General features: G+C 42.5%; 2 protein-coding genes across 7 annotated transcripts in view; one reads left to right on the top strand and one right to left on the bottom strand.

Moving 5' to 3' along the window:
* ARMC2 (armadillo repeat containing 2) overlaps positions 1 to 4,138 on the top strand; it is a 61,358-nt gene extending 57,220 nt beyond the window's left edge. For all 3 annotated transcript variants that reach the window (XM_071741210.1, XM_071741208.1, XM_071741209.1), the window contains 2 exons: positions 143 to 300; positions 3,840 to 4,138. In XM_071741210.1, coding sequence (XP_071597311.1) covers positions 143 to 300; positions 3,840 to 3,997 — 316 coding nt within the window. In that variant the 3' untranslated portion in view covers positions 3,998 to 4,138. The remainder of the gene's footprint in view (positions 1 to 142; positions 301 to 3,839) is intronic.
* A 4,047-nt stretch (positions 4,139 to 8,185) lies between these two features.
* SESN1 (sestrin 1) overlaps positions 8,186 to 19,499 on the bottom strand; it is an 82,678-nt gene continuing 71,364 nt past the window's right edge. For 3 of the 4 annotated variants that reach the window (XM_071741199.1, XM_071741200.1, XM_071741201.1), the window contains exons 2-10: positions 18,233 to 18,298; positions 17,123 to 17,323; positions 16,016 to 16,198; positions 14,567 to 14,809; positions 13,110 to 13,257; positions 12,067 to 12,179; positions 10,992 to 11,182; positions 10,610 to 10,754; positions 8,186 to 9,316 (exon numbers count right to left, since the gene is read on the bottom strand). In XM_071741199.1, the coding sequence (XP_071597300.1) occupies positions 9,230 to 9,316; positions 10,610 to 10,754; positions 10,992 to 11,182; positions 12,067 to 12,179; positions 13,110 to 13,257; positions 14,567 to 14,809; positions 16,016 to 16,198; positions 17,123 to 17,323; positions 18,233 to 18,298 (1,377 nt within the window). In that variant the 3' untranslated portion in view covers positions 8,186 to 9,229. Of the gene's footprint in view, positions 9,317 to 10,609; positions 10,755 to 10,991; positions 11,183 to 12,066; positions 12,180 to 13,109; positions 13,258 to 14,566; positions 14,810 to 16,015; positions 16,199 to 17,122; positions 17,324 to 17,809; positions 17,969 to 18,232; positions 18,299 to 19,499 lie in introns of those variants that run through there. The other variant, XM_071741202.1, reaches the window with a different exon arrangement.

Here is a 19,499-nt window from a genome sequence, read left to right as displayed (position 1 = left end):
AAGTAGCATCCTAAGTTTATCAACATAGAATTTTCCTGCAAACTTTGATGGAGTCTGCATGCATTTCTAGACCGGCTAGATTTTAAAGGGCTCAGGAGAAAACCACACAAGGCAAAACACTGTTTTTGCTTGATTCTTACAGGTTAGTTGACTGTTTACGAGACTTTGGGCCAGCTGACTGGCAGCTGGCTTGTTTGATATGCAAAACCCTGTGGAACTACAGTGAAGACATCACAAGTGAAGCCTCATGCTTTGGAGAAGATACTGACACGTTGCTGGTGCTACTCACATCACTGTTAGGTGAGATTCATCATCTTTGTCTCTTTTCCCATAAGAGAAAAAGAAGAAGCAAATTCAAAGCTGTATTAGTTTGGGAAGTCTGTTTTGCAGGTTTAAGTCACTGTCTGATATAGACTGTCCAGCAACTGAGTGGTCTTAGACCATCAGCACAAACCACACTTTTCACTGGACGTGAGCCCTTCTGTCCTCAAAGGTCACTGCAGGTATTGACAGAAGTGGGGGCTTAGTTCTGATGCACCTGGTTCCTGCACAGCACACTCCAAGCACTCTGGGGAACATGGCTTTTCCTCTTAGTTGGAGGGCTCTGTGTTGCAGCCAGCTGAGCTTGCTGCTTGTGATAAGAATCCCTTGGCCACTCTCCCTCATCACAATCTCCTTGTGGGCAAGGACAATATCCTGACAATTTCTCATCAGCTCCCTAAAGCTAGGGAAGATGTGCTTCTCCATAAATACATGTTGGAAGGTGTCTACAAGTGAATGTTAAGACACTGATTCATGTTCCCAGTTGGATCTTTTCATCTCCACATTTATGCATGCTTCAATTTTTATAGAGTTTAATTGCTGTGTATTAGTCCCATAGTCACTACATTTAATTTTCCTCCTTCGTTTTGTGAGTACTGTTTTGGTTATGATTTTATTTTGGTTAGGTCATTTGCAATTATCTTTTTTAAAAAATCTTTAAAATTAAAATTAAATTGAAGCAAACCTTAGCTAATTTTGATTTGGTTTTAATTGGAAATTTACAGAAGATATATGCTTGCTGAGGAGAAGGCTGCTTGCTAGTCAAACCCAGATAGAAAGTGAAATCCCTGTGGTCTCTTTTGTTTTTAGACAATCAGAAAAGTGGGTGGATTTGTGAGGATTTTTTTTCCAGTTACAGCAGAATTACTGTTACCTGGTGTTGTAATAATTTCTTGCATTGCATTCCTTGCCATGATAGAGCATATCTTAATGCAGGCAGTAATCCCATCATCAGTTTAACTGAAAATTCAAGTTCATGTATAATTGCAGTTACAATTGCAATTGTAATGCAACTGTAATGACAATTAATTAGAAATAGGTCAGGATGAAATCATATGGCAAGTCTTTATTCACACTGTAGTCAGAAGAGTAGCTGCAGAAAGTGCATCCTATTCATTGACTCTGGTTTCTCTGTGTGTCAAGACCCAACAAGTTTTAGTAATAGCAGCTGGTTAATATTGTCCTACATCTTCCTCCTCCCATTGTATCCAGTGACAGCCTTGAACTGTCATTGCTCTGATTCCATCATTCAGGAAGCAGCAGGCAACTGCTGACAGCCAGTGGACTGTACTTAAGCATCAGCACACCCTCAGGAAGCGGAAAAATTGGAGCATGGCACAGCAGACACGTCACTTCACCTGCTGTGCTTGGCCTCCTTCCCTTTATGTCTCTTTCCCCCACCTGGCCCAAGATGACGGAAGATATGGAAGAGCCAAAAGGGAGTGGAAATAGCCTGAAAAGATGTTGGGCCCTAGAAAGGCTGGGCGAAAGGCACCATTTATTTTTGATTTTCCCTGCCTGATGCCGACAGCCTGGGAGGCAGTGGCTCTGCTTTCCAGTGGCTCTGGCATTTGTGTTTGTCCAGCTGCACTTGAACCTTGGATCACTTCATGGGGTCAGAGCTCCTGGAGGTTTGTGTTTCCAGGCCCCTGCAGCAGCTTTGCCTGGTCTTGGTCCCTCAGGAGAAGCAGTGGAGATGAGCCTCTGTCTTGAGAATGTTCTTCAGTTTGGTCATTCATTGAAATCTCCTTTCTCGATCTCTTTTTCCGGATTTCTTTTATGCTCAGCTTTACCCCTGGTATCAATATAAGGAGCTCATGGAATTTCAGCACATGTGAACTCTTATGTGGCATGATGCAAGCTTCCAGGACTCCTGGTCCCTGTCTTGGAGTTACAGGGATGGGTAGCTCTTGCAGAGTAGCCTGTACTCTGGTTTTCATCTTGCCCTATAGCACTCGGACCCAGTGTGCTTGTCTTGTTCCTGGGCTTGCAGCCAGTTCATATGCTGTTTGGCCAGTACCCAGTATTGGTAGTTTTGAGGAGGGTCATGGGAAAATTAAATTATCTGAGAATGCACAGCTTGCATGTGGGACACTGATCCTCCCTGATCCCCAGTATTACTCATATTCTGCTTTGGGAAATTTACTGTTTGGCTTCAACACTTCAGCTTTTCAACTGGTTCTGACCCTTGTTCTTGTGGGCTGGAATTCCCGACCTCAGTGATTCCATAAACATTCAGTCAACTTGTGGGGGGCACCTCTGTCTACTAAAAAGGAGAAATATTTCTTGCTCTGTGTTAGAAGATAGTTAATTTGGGCAGAAGAAGCATTTCAGAAGTAGACAAAGCAATTCTGCCTGAAAAAAATAAATCCATAATTTATCTATCTCTACTGCTGAGATTCTTTCTCTGTATGTTGGGCTGCAGGTAGGACAAGAGCTAATGGGTAGAAATTGTAATATGAAAAATTCCATTTAAGTACCAGGAAAAGAAATTTCCACCATGGGCAGGAGTCAAACACTGGAACAGACCCCACAGCAAGGCCGTGGAATCTTTGGGAATATTTGGGAATAGTTATTGTTTAGGTATCTCTTTTCTAAACAAAATTTGACTCAAAATGTGTGTAACTGAAGTTTCTCTTCAGCTTCCAAGTTGCCTTCTACAGCCTTACTGCTGTGAACATGCAGTAAGCTCACTTATAGAATTAATTATTTAACAGATAGTGGATTTGGTGCTCTTTCATAGTCTAGGACAAAGATAAGTCACATTGCCCATTGTGTGCAGGATTATATCTTCATTTTAGGTCCATTTATGGCCTAAAGGCTGGCAAATATCCTTCTATTAAACTGTATGAAGTATTTTTTTTTAGCATTATTGGTTGTGTTTGCAGACTCCCAATTCAGGAATGTGCTTCTGGTTGCAGACTGGTTTCTGTGAGGGTTTGTTTCTTGGTCACATCCAATGCCAGGCAAAATGATGAACGAGTGATGACTTCTTTTCATTCCTAATATTGCTTGTATCTATTAAGAGTATCCTATTATTTATGAAGTTTGTGAGGAAGGGAGGGCACCAGTAATGCAGTAACCAATGTGGCTCATATTCTTTAAGTAGGTCTAGTTTGAAAGGGTCTTCATGAACCAGGTTAGCAAAGCAATTTGCAACATAGTTATAGTTAAATGGATAGGATTACATACATTGGCAAACCTGCTGTGAGTAACGTTAAAACCTGAGTAGTTTCCACTCTGACAGTCACAGTAAGTGCTTGATCTCAGAGACACAGTTTAGCTACATCTGTGAAGTGTAAGAATAACACCCCGCAATACCATTTTTACTCTTTTACTGACCTTAACATTCTTTATTTCCAATTAAAGTGAAGTCAGATGGTGATGCTTAGTTAAACATGAAGTTGTTATTAAGCCATCAGCATACACAACTGATAAGGTTTATGTGCTGTAGTAAAAAAAATACAGTTGGATATATTTTTATTAAGAACTGATAACGATATTATCCTTGATTACAGATGAAGAGCTAGTGTTGGACTGCAGCCTTGAGAGAGATTTAAGGGACCACCACAAACTGTATTGGGAAAGAGAGTTCAAACCTGTGGCAGAAAAGCTTCTTGACAGAATCCAACGCCATCGCTCCATCCTTTCCACTGTGACTATTACTCCATTTTAATCAGTCATTATTTCTTTTGGTTTTGTAGATTGTACAGGTTTATATTTCTAATAACCCTGCATATTGCTATTGGTAAGCATGTTGGAGAGCATTGCAATTTAAGTTTAAAATTTCAGTAAAGCCTAGCATTTATACACTGGATGCTGGTTTTTGGGAGCCTCGTTTGAAATTTTTGCATGTGCAATTTTTACTACATATTTGAGCAGATTAAGCAGCTTTTCAGTGTGATTTGTTGATTAATGACATAGTTTCTTGGCTGGGAAAGTGAAACAAAACTATTTGCTGAACTTTTCATTTTTAAAAGGTGAATTACCTCTGAGTACTAGGACCCCTGTGGTTTCAAAAATGCTGTGTACTATAAAAGAATGTTACATGGTAAGGGCTACGTCTTATCTACAGGCTTTGAGACCCTTTTACTTTATGTGGAATTGTGAGACAGAGTAACCCAAATGCTTTTGGGACATTCTGCTGTATTGTATCATAGGCTTCACTCTTCAGATGGAATGCTGTCAATGGCCAGGGGGATAGTGACTCCCTTTTCCTTTGGAGATCCCCCTTTCTTTACCTGATGTTATTTGGCTGGGATATCCCAGCTCCTGCCTCTGGGATATAGGCCCAGCTGTGCAGGAAAGAGATTTCCTGAACTGGAACTTCACATCTTAAAGCAGAACACTCATGTCCCAGATGTAAAAGAAGATGTTAGCTAGTGTGATGTGTTCTTGAAGTCCTTCTTTCACATTCCCAGGAGCTGACTATGTGCCTATACTTCTCAGACTGTCTTGGCCAGCCATCTCCCCTAGGCCCTTGTCTCCATCCATGAGGCCAGCAAAGGCCACATGTCCTTAATGTTCCTTCTGACTGCTTCTAACTTGGTATTGCTCAGTTTTCATCCTTTCAGTGTGTAGAAGTCCCTGCCCATGGATTAGCTCAGCAGGTGCATCACTGGTCTCAAGCACTTACAGACCTATTGGCTACAGAAAGCTTTACAGACCTTGATGCATTTGGCTCTTTTCTGACTTTAGATTACTTAGAATAAGGTGCAGGGGCTGCCAGGTTTCTAGCTCTCTGATCCTGAGGGTCAGCAGCCTTGCACTGTGCTGTGTGAGTTTGGAGACCAAGTCTCCAGCTTTGGAGTCCCATCAGAGAGGCTGTGGAGGGATTTGTTTTTCTCAGGCAGCTCCCTCAGTGGCACCCCTGTGCCTTTGGCAGTGCCTGGACCTTTGCTTCCAGGTAAAGAGATGAAGTGAGGAGGTTAGGAAGCAGAAGAAAACTTTTTTCCTATTCTAGGTCCCTGCTTCTATATTCTTGGGGACTTCTGTTGATGGGGTAGGGGAGGAGAGATTTTCAGGGAAAACTCTGCAGGATATTTTTGCAGGGGAAACTTCAGTGAAGGTAACTGAATTTGCAATGTTCCTTTTGTCCCAGCAGCTTGGGTATTTCTCATATGACTGCAAGGCTCAGCCCAGCATTGTCACTTAGGGTGGGAGCACATGTGGCAGCCTCCATTGCTCCAGTCTGCAGGACAGAACTGCTGAGTGGCTCAGCATGGTTTGGCTCAAACCACAGCTCTGCTGAGCTCAAAAAGACCTCAATTATCATTCCTTCTTTTTTTTTTTTTTTTTTTTTTTTTTTCTTCATTTTAATTTTAGCTAAAGTTGAGGGGAAGATAAATGGCTTCAATGCCCCTTTTGTTTCTTGGAAAAAAGGATTTATTTGCTTTCAGGGGGCATTAAAGAAAGTCTGATGGGTAAGTACTCCTCTGTGGGGAGGGAGCCAGAGGCATTTGTTCTTGGCATTGACATCAAGGCCAAAGGCAGGCAGAGGCACCAGGCTGTGTAACTCAGGGTGGGGATGCAGTGGAAAAGGCCTCGTGGCCAAGTCCTGTCAGCAGGTCGAGTCAGAAGTGACAAGCCCTGAACGGCCATCAGAAAGAGGCCTGGAACCGACATTGCGCAAATGCCAAGGTGGATATGGGGGCAATTAAGAAAATGGTTCAAAGAAAATGCTAGGATTGTCAGTAAACAAGGGTCTGGAGTGTCCTGTAGCACAGGGAAAATTTGGGTATCCACAGTGGTGCTGGAAGCCTGGGCAGCCCCCGTGTGTGAGTTCTCAGCGTTGGGCCTGCAAGAAGAGGCAGGGTGGGAGGTGCTGGGGAGGGCAGAGAGGCCTCAGAGCAGCACAACCCAGCAGTGGCTCGCAGGGAGCTGCCTGTGCCCCTGCTTTCTCTGAACAAAACTTGTGAGTAACAAGAAGGAGCCCCAAAGCATGTGTGTGCACACGTGCACAAAGGTTGGAACTGATCCTACAAAGATTGAAAGGCGAGGGCTGTGAATTGCTGTGTGTGGGGTGAGTGGCTCTGCAATTCTTCTCTAAGCACAGAATCAAAAGAAAATCCTGTGGGTTGTGGGTTTTTTGGGTTTGTTTTAGGTTGTTTGGTTTTTCTTTTGGCTGGTGTCCCACCTGGGCCCATGCAGCAGCCCCCAGCCATTTAGTTCCCTTAACTTGTGCTGGCACACCCTGGTTCCATCCATGCTTTGCCCAGCCTTTTGGGCAGGATCCCCCACCAATATGATCCTTTGGGGTGAGTTGCCCCTACTGGTTGTGATCAGCCCACCCGAGGTGCAGGAGACACTGCTGCTGCTCACATGTGAGCTGCTGCACTCCACAGCCACAGGAGCCACTGGGGATTATAAAAGCAGCTCACACCCACCAGTGATGGAGACAGTGCTGGGGCTTGTTCCTCATGCCCTGGCATGGGGCACAGCTGCTGCTCTGTGCAGCCATCGCCACTTTTCCACTTCTATGGAGCATCTGGTGACTTAACTTTTCTTGTTTTTAAAGAAAGACTAAACCTACCAATGTCTTCACTTGTCACTGTGCTTAACAGCCTTGCTTGTTTTCTGCTACTCAGGATCACAAAGACCTCAGCATCTGTAATGGAAAATCCCCAAACATATTCAGGCCTTTTCTCCAAAGTAAGTTGCTTCCTGTGCAGTCAGGCTTGTCTGCATGTTGTGGGTTGTGCTCTGTTTAAAAAAATGTGACAATATGAAACCACTGACACACACACACACACACACACACACACACTCTGCAGTGTTTATTGGTTTTGAAAAGAGAGAGAGTGCTTGCAGGTATCTGTGTGTCTTGAGATGGTAGGGTGGAAAAGGCCAGTTCAGGCCTCTCTGAAAATTTCCTAATTGACTTCGACCCCTCCTTAAAACAGCAGGGGAATAAGGTGCTGCAGAAACTCCATTCACAGTCTAGAAAGACACTTTTGCTGTGTCCTTAGGAATAGCTTACCTTTACAACATGCCCTTGGACAGGAAAGTTTTGCTCTGGTTTTGGAACATTAAAAATCCTGTATTTTTAGTTAAGAGGAAATCATAGCAGATGCTTCCTGTTAGTCACAGCTTTTGACAGTTTATTAATCTTTCTCCCATGGTTCTTTTTAGATATTTTAGCTTCTTGAAATGTAAGCTTAAATATGCTGTCTGAAAGAATGTTCTGCAGCAAGAGAAACCATCCTGAGCTGAGAAGCAGGCCAGGGGACAGAAATCTGAACATGATTCTACCTGTGGGCTTGGGAAAATCCATTTCTTTCCTGCCTTACAGCTAAGGCTCCGAGCTTCCTGTAAGCAGGTAGATCCTACCATAACCTCTGTTACAGCCAGCTGTGGGAGTGTATCCAAAAGAGTTTGTCACACTCTTACAGCAAACCCTGCTCCCCTGCTCAGCCTGACTGCACAGACCTGGCCATCCTTCTGATGCCAGATAGATACCCTTTAGCCACAAGCCTAATGTGGGACCAAGTTCTCTGCCAAAGGGTTTAAAAATCAGTTTAACTCTTGATCTAACATTTAGACCTAGTTATTGAAAAAGAAGTGAAAAGAGCAAAACCCTACATGGCCAGAGTATACCTGGAGGCAGTCTGGGGGACTATGGAAAGGATGAAAACATCAGGTACAAGGTGTTCCTACTTTAGTTTTAATGAAGACCTACATCTCTTTATCAAACTTTGTTTTCTCCCATTGTTTTAGACTCAGTTGAAAAAGTCATGGTTTGTCATTTTCAGTATGTTTGTTCAATTATGCTTTCAAACACTTTAAAATGGTATTTCAACCAGTAAGTAAGTAAACCATTAAGAACAGAAGCATAAAGTTAAACCTCACAAAAAACACCAAGAGAAAAAGTTGTTACCTTTATTTAAAAAATACCAATAATACTGACAAATTTAAAAAGCAATTCACACTCATACAAAAGTATTCATGTGTTCTCCAAAACCACTGTATATTAAATGTCAGCATTTTAATCATGTTTTGATTTACTAAAAATAGATGGGTTTTTTTTAGCCTAGTTATTTAAGCAACTGCAAAAATCAGTAAGACCAGCATTGGGCACGTAATACAGTAGGACTGTTTGGCAGTCTAGAACAACATTTCCACACCTTGTCCTAGTTCCTGAACAGGTATTGGTTCATCCTCAAAAAACAGGACAAGAAGGTACTCAACACTTCGTACAGATCTCTCTAAAAAGCTCCGAGGACCGGAGTCCCCTTCTTTCCATAGGAAGACCATTGCACTTTGGAGCTCACCAAGTAATGCTGAACAACTGTCCTGTAAGATTTTAAGGCTAAACTGAGAAAATTGACTGCTATCTTTCAAATAATTATCAGTGTGGACAGAAGAGGTTTAATTCTGATTAAAAACGAAATCTAAGTAACAAGGCTTTGTTGAAACCACGTACTATAAAGGCTCAGACAATAGCAGTGCTCACTTTCACTTTTAGCTTAACTGGAACAGCCTGTGTCTGTTCATTCCACCAGCACAAATAGCAGCATCAAGATTTTCTAAAATTATTCTCATAGGGAAAGCAAATGTCATCAAGTCCCACTTCTTTTCATGCTCCAGCTCCCATAATATTTGCCTTAACACAAGATCTATATATCTATCATTTGCTATATTGCCACAAGTTCATAGAGTGTCCCGTGCTGTCTAAAGCCAAAATACCATGAGCAGGCAGCACTTCTGCACAACCCTGTCCTTTCAACTGCCAAGCGTTCACTGCTGAGTGGCAACAGTGATATTCCAGACATGGAAATAGCTGAAACTAAAGGAGTTATGGCACAATGGGCATCTTAACTTATAGCTACTGTTGGTCCTGAGGCTTCCTCTCTTCCTCTGCCACACTGCAGCTGCAGAACATTCCAAGGTCGGGAGGCAGCTGGAGACATCAGGTCATGTAGCGAGTAATAGCTCTCAGAGCATAAAGGAGTTCGGCTTGCATCCGAGCTTCTACCAGAAGCAAATTTACATGGACCTGCGGGGAAGAGGAGAAGTTACACTGTAACAGCCTGCTCACAATAAGGTGCTCCGGAGAAAGGAAGTCTTGCGAGGCTGTGGTTTTCGTCAAGTGCTTGAAAACAGCAGTGGGGGAGCACTCACTTTGCCTTCCAGCTACCCAGGTAATGAGTTCCCTACATCTGTAAAGCTCACTGAGGGAGGGAGTGCTGTGTGTAGTATTGCAGCAATGGGTCACAGGGATGCTTAAGCAGGGCCAGGTTCATAGGAAGAGGTACTCATCTTTGAGTAGACCAACTGGTTTAGCAGGAAAAAAACAGCCTTTCAAGCACACAAGCCCTTCAGCAGCAGAGCGTGCACAGCTTGAAAATAATTGTTCAAACCTAGCTTGATGAAGCTAATCAATGAGTTAAAGGCCAAAGGGCAGCTTGTAGCTGTGGAGCAGAGGGGGTTGTTAGCAAAGGAAGAGGTGATAAGGTCATTTGCCCCTGTGGGACACAGAAACACACAGGTAATTATCACCTGAAAACATGGAGTGGTTACCTGAGGTGCAGCACAAGAAAAAATGTAACATGCCATTAAAAATACTGTTTTTATCCAGAGATGGGTGTTTAGTAGCTACCATGGGTTAGAATTTTTATTCCCCAGCTAATCTCCTCAGTGTCTTTACTGTATTTCTTTGAGGATGAGATCAGAAACCATGTAGAGGAGGGGATGAAAAGTGTTCTTTTGCTGGCAGCAGGTTGGCTGTGAGTTTGTTCTGTCAAACAACAGCTGTGTTTGGTTTCATCCACGTGATTTCTACGAGGATGGATTGCATTTAGTGAAAAGTACATGTGCAATTCAGACAGTAACCCAGCAGCAGGACTGTAGGCTTTACCATGAAGTAGCTGCTTTGGGGCTATTCACACCAAAAAATGACTGTAGGACTGTGAAGACCTTGGGCCAGCAAGCAAGCTGCTCTGGGTCTGAGGCCAAGAGGTGGATCCTTCCCTGCATCTCCAGGATGCATGGGACCAACCAACACTGGAGCTGGAAGCTGCAGTCGAGGTGAAGCTTGTTGAATGAAGCATTTATGTGTCAAACCTCCCCATACAGTTCAGAGCTTGCACAGTGCATGTCAGCTGTTACCTACCCAGCATGCAGTAGGAAAAGAAAAAAGTGTTTCATCCTGAGAAGTGCTTCACCTCCCAGTGAGTTTGCCCAATGTGAGTAGGAACACAGTAACATCAGATAAAGGTTAAACGCTGGCTGGGAAGCTGTGGCAAACGCGTGCACCCCCCGGGTCGCTCAGCACCCATGTGAACTGTACCTTCTCAGAGTGTTCAAACTGCCTCCAGAAGCTATCATACATTCTTTTTGTGGTCTTTTCAGGAGTGCAAACCACAGTTTTGATATACACTTTAAAGCTGCGGTCCAACAACTGATTAATTTCACCGTAGTCGTAATCATCGTATCTGTTCAGAATCGAAAGAAAAACACTTTCATTTTCAAGAACCAGTTATTTCACTTGCATTGTTCCCAAGTTCCTATGGCAATTTTTACAACTACTGTCCCTTCCCTATAAATAAAAATGTTTAAAAATCTATTCATGTTTGCTTAATAAGTGGCTTTGTTTATAAGATTTAAAAAAAAAAGACAAAAGCCAGTGCTAGTAAGTCTGATGCATAGAGGGCAGAAGCATTAAAACTGACCTTATTCCAAACATACAATGAATATAGTTCCAAATAGCTCGTCTTAGCATTGAGGTATCCACATCTTTGTGCATGGCCATTGTGTTGTAGGTCAGATTATAAGCAATATGAAACTTCTCATCAAGTAGCTGTCCCACGTCCGGGTAAAGTCGATTAACCAAGGAGTAGCCGTGGTCTTCCCAGGAATAGTCCTTAGAATAAATAAAAATTGAATGTTTATAGAATAAGTAAGAGTGGAGCATTTCATCAATGAACCTGGGAAGATTTAGTGCTTTAATGTAATTTATCTCAGGGCAAATAATACAGGGTGAGGCAAGGGAGGGGGTTGGTCATTTGCTTGCTTCAAGCTGCCGCCTTCTTGAGGCAGTAAGCTACAGCCCAGCAATTTCCAGGTTTGGTATATGGCAAAAAAAAAGAAGAAAAAAAAGAGAAGAAAAAAAAGAAGAAAGAGAAGAAAAAGAAGAAAAAGAAAGAGAAGAAAGAGAAGAAAAAGAAGAAAGAGAAGAAAGGGAAGAAAGAGAAGAAAAAGAAGAAAAAGAAAGAGAAGAAAGAGAAGAAAAAGAAGAAAGAGAAGAAAAAGAAGAAAGAGAAGAAAAAGAAGAAAGAGAAGAAAAAGAAGAAAGAGAAAAAAAAGAAGAAAGAGGAAAAAAAGAAGAAAGAGAAGAAAGAGAAGAAAGAGAAGAAAGAGAAGAAAGAGAAGAAAGAGAAGAAAGAGAAGAAAGAGAAGAAAGAGAAGAAAGAGAAGAAAGAGAAGAAAGAGAAGAAAGAGAAGAAAGAGAAGAAAGAGAAGAAAAAGAAGAAAGAGAAGAAAGAGAAGAAAGAGAAGAAAGAGAAGAAAAAGAAGAAAGAGAAGAAAAAGAAGAAAGAGAAGAAGAAGGAAAAGAAGGAAAAGAAGGAAAAGAAGGAAAAGAAGGAAAAGAAGGAAAAGAAGGAAAAGAAGGAAAAGAAGGAAAAGAAGGAAAAGAAGGAAAAGAAGGAAAAGAAGGAAAAGAAGGAAAAGAAGGAAAAGAAGGAAAAGAAGGAAAAGAAGGAAAAGATTGTGGAGTAAACCTCCTTACAGCCCCATCCTTCTTACCTGAACACGAAAGGTGGGCACATGCATTCCATGCCTGGAGAAGTCCTTGTAACCATAGCTGGTATCCTCAAAGTGACGAGAGACATCTCTAGTTGGTGCCGATTCTTCATCTTCTGTTAATTTCAAACAAAACTTTCACAGTTTCACACAATTTCAGTAAAACCAAACTGGAATTGTGCTAGTGGAACCAGCACTACAGAAGAATGGGAGTCTCTGTGTTTTTTAAAGAAACAGCAGGTTCCATTGGGTTACCTGTATTACATTTCTTTGGTATAGTTCAGTATGACTGCAACTGTGGGTTTTAGAGGCATCTCCATGAAAAAATGAAGATTCTTATAGTTTAATATCTTTTTCTCCTTTCTTTTGTGCACCAGTCCCTAAGTGAAGGGGACATCTTGGCCCTAACTCTAGAGGTGTGTAAAAATGTTAAGGGAAAATCCATTTTCAAAGAGAGAGCTTATTAACAAATGAGAGACCTCTAAGACTTTCATGCAAAGCTTATTTTAGACAAAACTGTTGAAGGGCCCAAAGCAAGCCTAAGCTTGTAACAGACTAAGTATTATTGTACAGTCATATGAAAAGTAATGTTTAATATGCTTAAACAGCTAAGTGTGTTAAAGACTACTTTTTAAAACACAGAATCATAGAATGGTTTGCCTTGGAAAGGACCTTAAAGATCATCTAGTTCCAGCCATGGGCAGGGAGGATGAAATCCCTATAAGTCCCTTGTGAAACTTTAAAATCTCTCATGAAACTTTTAAATCTCTCAAAGAGGCTCCTTTTCTATTGGACATTTCTATTAAAAATAATACTGGTCAGTAAGTATTACAGTGTGTTTGAGAGAAGCCACAGATCTTGGCATGGTTTTGCTTTTAAGTGTTCCTGGATGAAAATGAGGCATCCCTAATCTTGATGCCTTCAAAGAAATGGTAATATTTTTGAGACATGTCATAACACTTTTGTTCCTTCTGTGGTACTAAGTGTTACTTCAAGTGATTTGGAAAATTCTAAAAAAATTTATATACACACAAGATTGGTACTACCTGAAGAACACACAAACATGCTTTCTCTCTTCTCTCTTTCAAAACGTGTAGCCATCTCTTCTTGGCTGGCTTCCTCTTCATCTCTGCATTCCTGTAGCTGCTTCATTTTCTCCATAAGAGCTTCAACTTCACAGACAGACTCCGTAGACTTGAAAAGGAGAGAAAAACATTTAATTTCTATGTAACAAGAGCTGATGATTATGGTAGAAATCATTAAGCCACAAAAATTAAACACAAGCCATATCCTTCATTTACATCTTTAAATACTCATTCTTTTCAAGAAGAACAGTTCTTGAAAGACATCTGTACTGACCCAGCAGTTCAGAATTAGTTATGATCTTTCTCAATTAGATCCAGGTATTTCTAGCACAGTCAAAGAATCACAGCTTTTTGGAGAAAGTGGTTCTGACACTAAAATTGAAGTAACTTATCTTGCTTAATCTAAATGTTTAACAACTGAAAAACAAGGAGCTGTAACAGAAATTCTGATAGAGGAAGTAACCACAATTTATTACCCAACTGTATTTTTCCCCACCTCTGCTCACAGAGAAGAAACACATTGAAAGAAAAGGGAAGAGTGTAAATGCAGCTTTAATGCAGCCTTAAAGGAAAGCTAGTGCAAGACAATAATTTCACAAGAGCTGCTTTAATACCACGGCACACTTTAAATTCAAGATTTGGTCTTATAAAAATCCATCATCACAAAGCAAAACAGTTATCTTCAATTTATACAGTTCTACCCCTTTCCTCTCTGCCTTTTGCAGCTGGTTTGCTCCCTTCAGAGAAGCAGTAAGTTCCATCAGACAAAATTTAAAAGCCACCCACACCTTTGCAGTAAAGGCTCACAGGCAAGGAACCTGCATTGAAAATGTCCTGTTACCACTATTCTTAAACCAATGCTTTGTTCCCATCATGCTTTTTACTGTATGCAAGTTAAGTACAGATCAGTGAGCATATGTGCTGCAGGCAGGGAATACTGTTTTAGAAATAAGAGTCAGAAAACTGTGAATGATCTGTTGTGTGATGTATCACAAACAATTCAAAGCAACAGAGTCAAAGACTGGAATCATAGGAAGAGCCAAATTTCCACTGCACCCGTGAAAAAACACCAAAAGCATTCCTGGCCACTGCTGCTCATGACACGTATCATGAACTAGCTGAGGCCAGGAGTATTCTCAGTTTGCCTCTATGAATGAAAAAAGACCAGAAAAACAGACAACTGAGAGACTGTACCTTTGTCTCTCCCCTTAGTAGCTTCCCCCAGTGTCAGTGTCATTTCCCTGGTGTCATTTTGGCTTCTCCTAAATGTGTCTTTTCAGATGGTCAGGCCTCATCTGGATTAGGTTCAAATCAATCCCACTCTCACTGAATGAAAAGGCACCCTCCATGTATCAAGTTGACAAAGAGATTGTTAAGTTGAGTGTTGAAAGAGATTGTTTGTTCGGGCAGGTACTTACTGGAATACTTCCCGTTGGGCTGGCATGAATCTCATCTACTCCGTGGTAACCATTTGTAATGTCACATATGCAATAGTTACTGACAGAAGGGGGCCTGAAGGTGTGACCCCCTTCACAGTCAATCTCTGGACTGATTCCACAACCAAATGTGAAGGAAGCAAGGGAGTGGTAGTGTGTAAGGAGAACAACTGCGTGGATCAGCTCTGCCAGGGACCAGCTGTTCTCTTCAGTCTTCAAAAGTTGCTTTAAAAATAATGCAAAACAGAAATATTAATTTTTTTTAAAAGCTGTTCAAATGATCCCACCCTAATGCAGTTTATCAACACATTTCTTTACCAGGTAAAATTGTTTTTTCTGACATCCACAATTGCTTCCTAACTCTCTGCTGCCATTACAGTACTCAGTGTCCTGTTACCAGGTTACCTGCCAGCCACAGGCTCATGTGGTTAAGCCACACAGGAGATGACTTCTCTCCCCTCTCAGGCCCTCAGCTATTGAATCAGTTGAGGTTTCTATTCTGCACTATATGGTTTGTATCGAGGCCAGATTCAGACTTGCGCTGAAATCTCACACCTCTGATGCAGATGCAGCCAGAGCCGTCGTGCATTTCTTCAGATGGTCATTACAGTCTCAGAAACTCCTTGTGGATTAGCTGTATAAAAACCTGGCATCAAGGCTGGGCTCCCTCCATCTTGTCCCTGCGGGTGGAATGCTCTACATTTCACAAGAAACTTCAACCCCCAACTTCCCCTTCAGGCAGGAAAGTGTGGGAGGTCTGGGGCCTTCTGGCAGAGCTTGTGTCCTCCCCCACAGCCCTGCCTTCCAGCAAGACCTACTGCTGCCTCTCCACCTGCCTGACCGACCCCAGAGTCCCAGCACCCACCAAAGGTAGAGAGAAGAGCAGAGGAGGAGCAGCTCCAAGTAACCATGGCCAGGCTTGGGGCAGCCTGCATGAAGCTGCAGCCTCGAAGCCCTCAGAGCAGGGAGCAGCAGAAGCAGCTCCTTGGTGGCTTGTGGGTGCTGCAGTCCTGTCTGGCTTATACAACCACCACTCTCCTGGGCTGTCCTGACAGGCTGCTCCCTCAAACCCAGCCTGAAGCAGCATTTGAACCAGCAGCACTTGAAACAACAATGTGGTGATCCACCTGACTTCTGGCAGCACCTCAGAAATGCTCAGGGTGTTCTGGAGGCTGAAAGCCAGAACTTGAGGAAGGGCACATCTGAGGACATCCTCGTCACACTAGCAGAATTCTGATGTGAAAACTAAGACCATTTATGACCATACTGGTTTTACAAGGCACAAAGGATATTATACCATGCAGTGGCCCATCAACATAACACTGAAACAAAAGCACACCTCTCACCCTGTCTGGCTATTAACCCTAAGAATCTGTGACTGCATTTACTGACAAATAAGGGTACTTTCTCACTACTCCACAAAAAACGTACCTCGATATGTTCCTTGGTGATAAGCCAGGGTCTGTGAGCCAACATTTTGTTCAATTCTCCTAAATTTTGCAGCTTCTGAGGTGCATTTTCCAGACCATTCAACCATTTAGGGTCTCCACCAACATGAAGGAAGTCATTCACATGGAGGTTAACAAGGTAAGAGCACTGATGCCGTGCCGCAGCCTGGAATGGAAAACAGTTGTGAAACAGAAAAACATTGCAGTAAACCAGTGCTTCATGGCAAATATAGCACATCATTTCCTCAAAATATTCAAGAATTAGACTTGCAGTGATCAAAGGCCAAAGTAAAAAAAAATAACTGGGATGAACACACCAGCCTGTTTAGATTATTCTTCTCTCAAGTGAAGCATTCCTCGTTCATACACTTATCTATAACAACAACACACCTGTATCCAGGGAGAAGTGCAGGGACAGCTTTATTGTACATCCTAAAAAAAGCAATCCACCCTACAGAGTACACTCCAGCAGGGAAGAGCAAATCTGCCTCTAGGTGAATTTTCACCAGCTAAAACCTAAGCAGGATTTAGAACCCATATACCTAGAGAGACTGAGGGCAGCTTTTCATCAAAGAACAGACCCAGTATCATTTATTCAAGCAGTAGTACTTTCCCCATCAAATTAAGACACAGCTGAAAACTTTAATTCAGCTTCATCAGGCAAGGAAAATTCCATTGTCAAATCTGAAATTATGAAATTGCCCACTTTCTGGCAGAAAACTTGCTTAAAATTTAGAGATTCAGAAACAGATGATGGGACTACTGAATTAGAGGGAGGTGTACCCAACAGGACACACACAAAACCAAGCTCTCTTGAAAACACCATTTCAGATGCTAAGGAAATAAACAATAATTATCTTTATAACAGATTTTTTTCTCACAGTCCTACTGAAACCATGAACAAAAACTACTGCTCTTACGAAACAATTTTTAACCCAGACCCAAAAAAACCTCCTACTCTGCTTTTCTCCTTAGTGTTTGATGAAATGCCTCTCCAATTAGAAACTGCAAGACACAGTAACAACTGCTATTAAACAAGACCAGAGATTGTTGCCAAAGTGGCTGTTCCTGCTTTCTGTTCCAGGCATACCATGATCCCGATGTAGTGCCGGTAATGAAGCGGGAGAGGACCATCCATTTGCAGTAGATAGTGCTGAGTTTTTAGAAAGCTTTCAAGGTACTGTGGGTGGAAAACCATCACCAAGGTAACGTTGTCCAGTCGGCCCAGGGTAGCAAAAGACTCTGCAAACAGCGTGTGCATCGTGGAGCCTTCGTTTCCCACTTGAATCGTCTGATCGAACAGAAAGAGCAATTGGCAATATTGTTGAAGTACCACCCATAAAAAAGCAAATAAACCTATTGCCACAGCACTCAGAGGCCCCAGTGAAAGGAATGCTATGATAAATCTATTAATGGCATTAAATCACATAAGGCAAGGCACATAAAATCCCTCTAATACCTCTCATTTAGGGGATCACAAGTGGTTCTACAGCAAAAGGAGATTTTTTTGGCTTTACACTGTCTCTTGTACTAGACTGAGTTCTCATTTTCAGCTATCTCACCTTTACTTTCTTGAATGCTCCAAATGTTAAAATAAACAATGATTTTAAAAAGGCTAATTGAATAGTAAATTTTACCAAAGAAAAAGAAGGAAAGAAGTAAAAAGCTAGCAGAGGACGAGAGAGAAAAACACAAGGAAACTGAAACTTAAAGCTCTAAAATTCCTAGAAAGCCGAATGCGTATTACTAGCTTCTCATCTGCTCCAAATTCTCTTACCAGATGATCAGAAGAGAAGCCTCAGAAATGCTCAGCCACAGCTCTCTGAAGCTTCTCAGATTATTCAGAATGGCAGAGGCAGCTCAGTAAAAAGTAACCCCAGACCAGGGGGGCAGGTGCCTCGTGGACCAGTAGGAAATTACATCCGAATGTTCACAAGGCAACAGACACAGAGAAAAGTATTGAGTTTCTCCTGTGCTAGATAGCAGTACAGGAGGTGTCATAAGTATCCCAAAGCTCCCCAGGGCTCTCACAGCTTCTGTACACTAGAACTGTGGCCAAAGTCTCACCAGGACTGAATGTGATCACGACTGAAAATGTTTTGCAGCTCAGCAGCTGTCCTGAAACCAAATGTGTACTACTACTAAAAGGGTGTTCCTTAAAAGCATAAAGTTCACTGTGTACTTGAAAACACTACCACACCTCCTTCTCGGGGATGAATCTGCTTGGTCCGTGTCCCAGTGGTCTAGGAATTCTTATTCCAAGTTCCTAGAAAAGAAAATTACAACGTCTCAGCATTTAGTTATAAACAGCTCTCTAGCTGTAGTTGCAAGAAGGAAAAGAATTCTCCATTCAAAGCTGGGCTTATTTGGGTACTCATGGTGCTCTTACACTAGCACTTTTACAAGCACTATTTGTACAAATGCAAATGTTTTTTTTATATGTGCTTTATAATTGGCTGTGCTTGTTTACAGTGTGCCGCCCCACTCCAGCAGTAAAAAATTCAACAACAAAGGCCCTGCCAACCGAAGAAAACACACAGAAATTTGCATGCACACACACAGACACTCTACAACCTGGTTCACAGAAAAATTCTGCATAAAGCATATTTTGGCAGAGTGTCCAGGACAAGGAGTTCAGTACATTGGCGGCTGCTGTGTGGTTGTGCTGCTGATACAAAACCAGACTGATGTCTGTGTGTGTGTCTGCATCCGCAGAACGCCAGCACATAACACTCTGTGCATCTGTCAGGAAATGAAACAGCTGTAACCCTAATCAGATTTCTTTCTCCCAACCTCAAAGAGCTCTTAAACTGCTGAAAGTACCTGATCTACATTCGCATCTGCTTTCTTTTCAAGACAGGATAAATAGCTATTCCCCTCGGGAGGGAGGGAGGGCAGGCATTTTGCTCCATCAGAGCAGCAGCAGCCACATCCTTGCGCACTCTTCTGTGGAAATGTTGACTTGCAGGTAGGTGGGAGGCTGAATACTCCCCTCCAACAGTTCACTACTTGTCCTCTCCCTCAGCTGGATGAAGCTTTCTGCCAGGTCTATGGCACCCCGGGCCCTTTTTTGCAGGAAGGGAGCACGTTGCATGAAAGCTTTGGGCACGTTTGTGTCTTGCCTGTTAAAGTGTTCCCTTGGGAAGGGTGGGAGCCTCGGGTTCAAGGGCAGCTTCTACTCTTGGAAACCCTCAGAGAAGGCACAGAGAAGGCCACAGAGAAGGCCACAGAGAAGGCATGTCACAGGACATGCACAAAAGCAGGACACAACCTCACCTGGCACTTCCACACCTGCCCACCTCCCCGTGGCTATAGATGCTCAACCCTTCCTGCAGCAATGACTGCACACCAGCTCTCCTGACAGGATTACTCCCAGCCAGCAGCACTGCTTGCCCCGGAAAGGTGGGAGCCCTGCCACCCAACAGGGCAGCAGATGGCAGGGTGCTCTTAGAGATGGGGAGGAGACC

The sequence above is a fragment of the Heliangelus exortis genome, chromosome 3 (genome assembly GCF_036169615.1).
Source record: "Heliangelus exortis chromosome 3, bHelExo1.hap1, whole genome shotgun sequence".
NCBI lineage: Eukaryota > Metazoa > Chordata > Aves > Apodiformes > Trochilidae > Heliangelus > Heliangelus exortis.
This window is presented reverse-complemented; position numbering and strand designations above follow the sequence as displayed.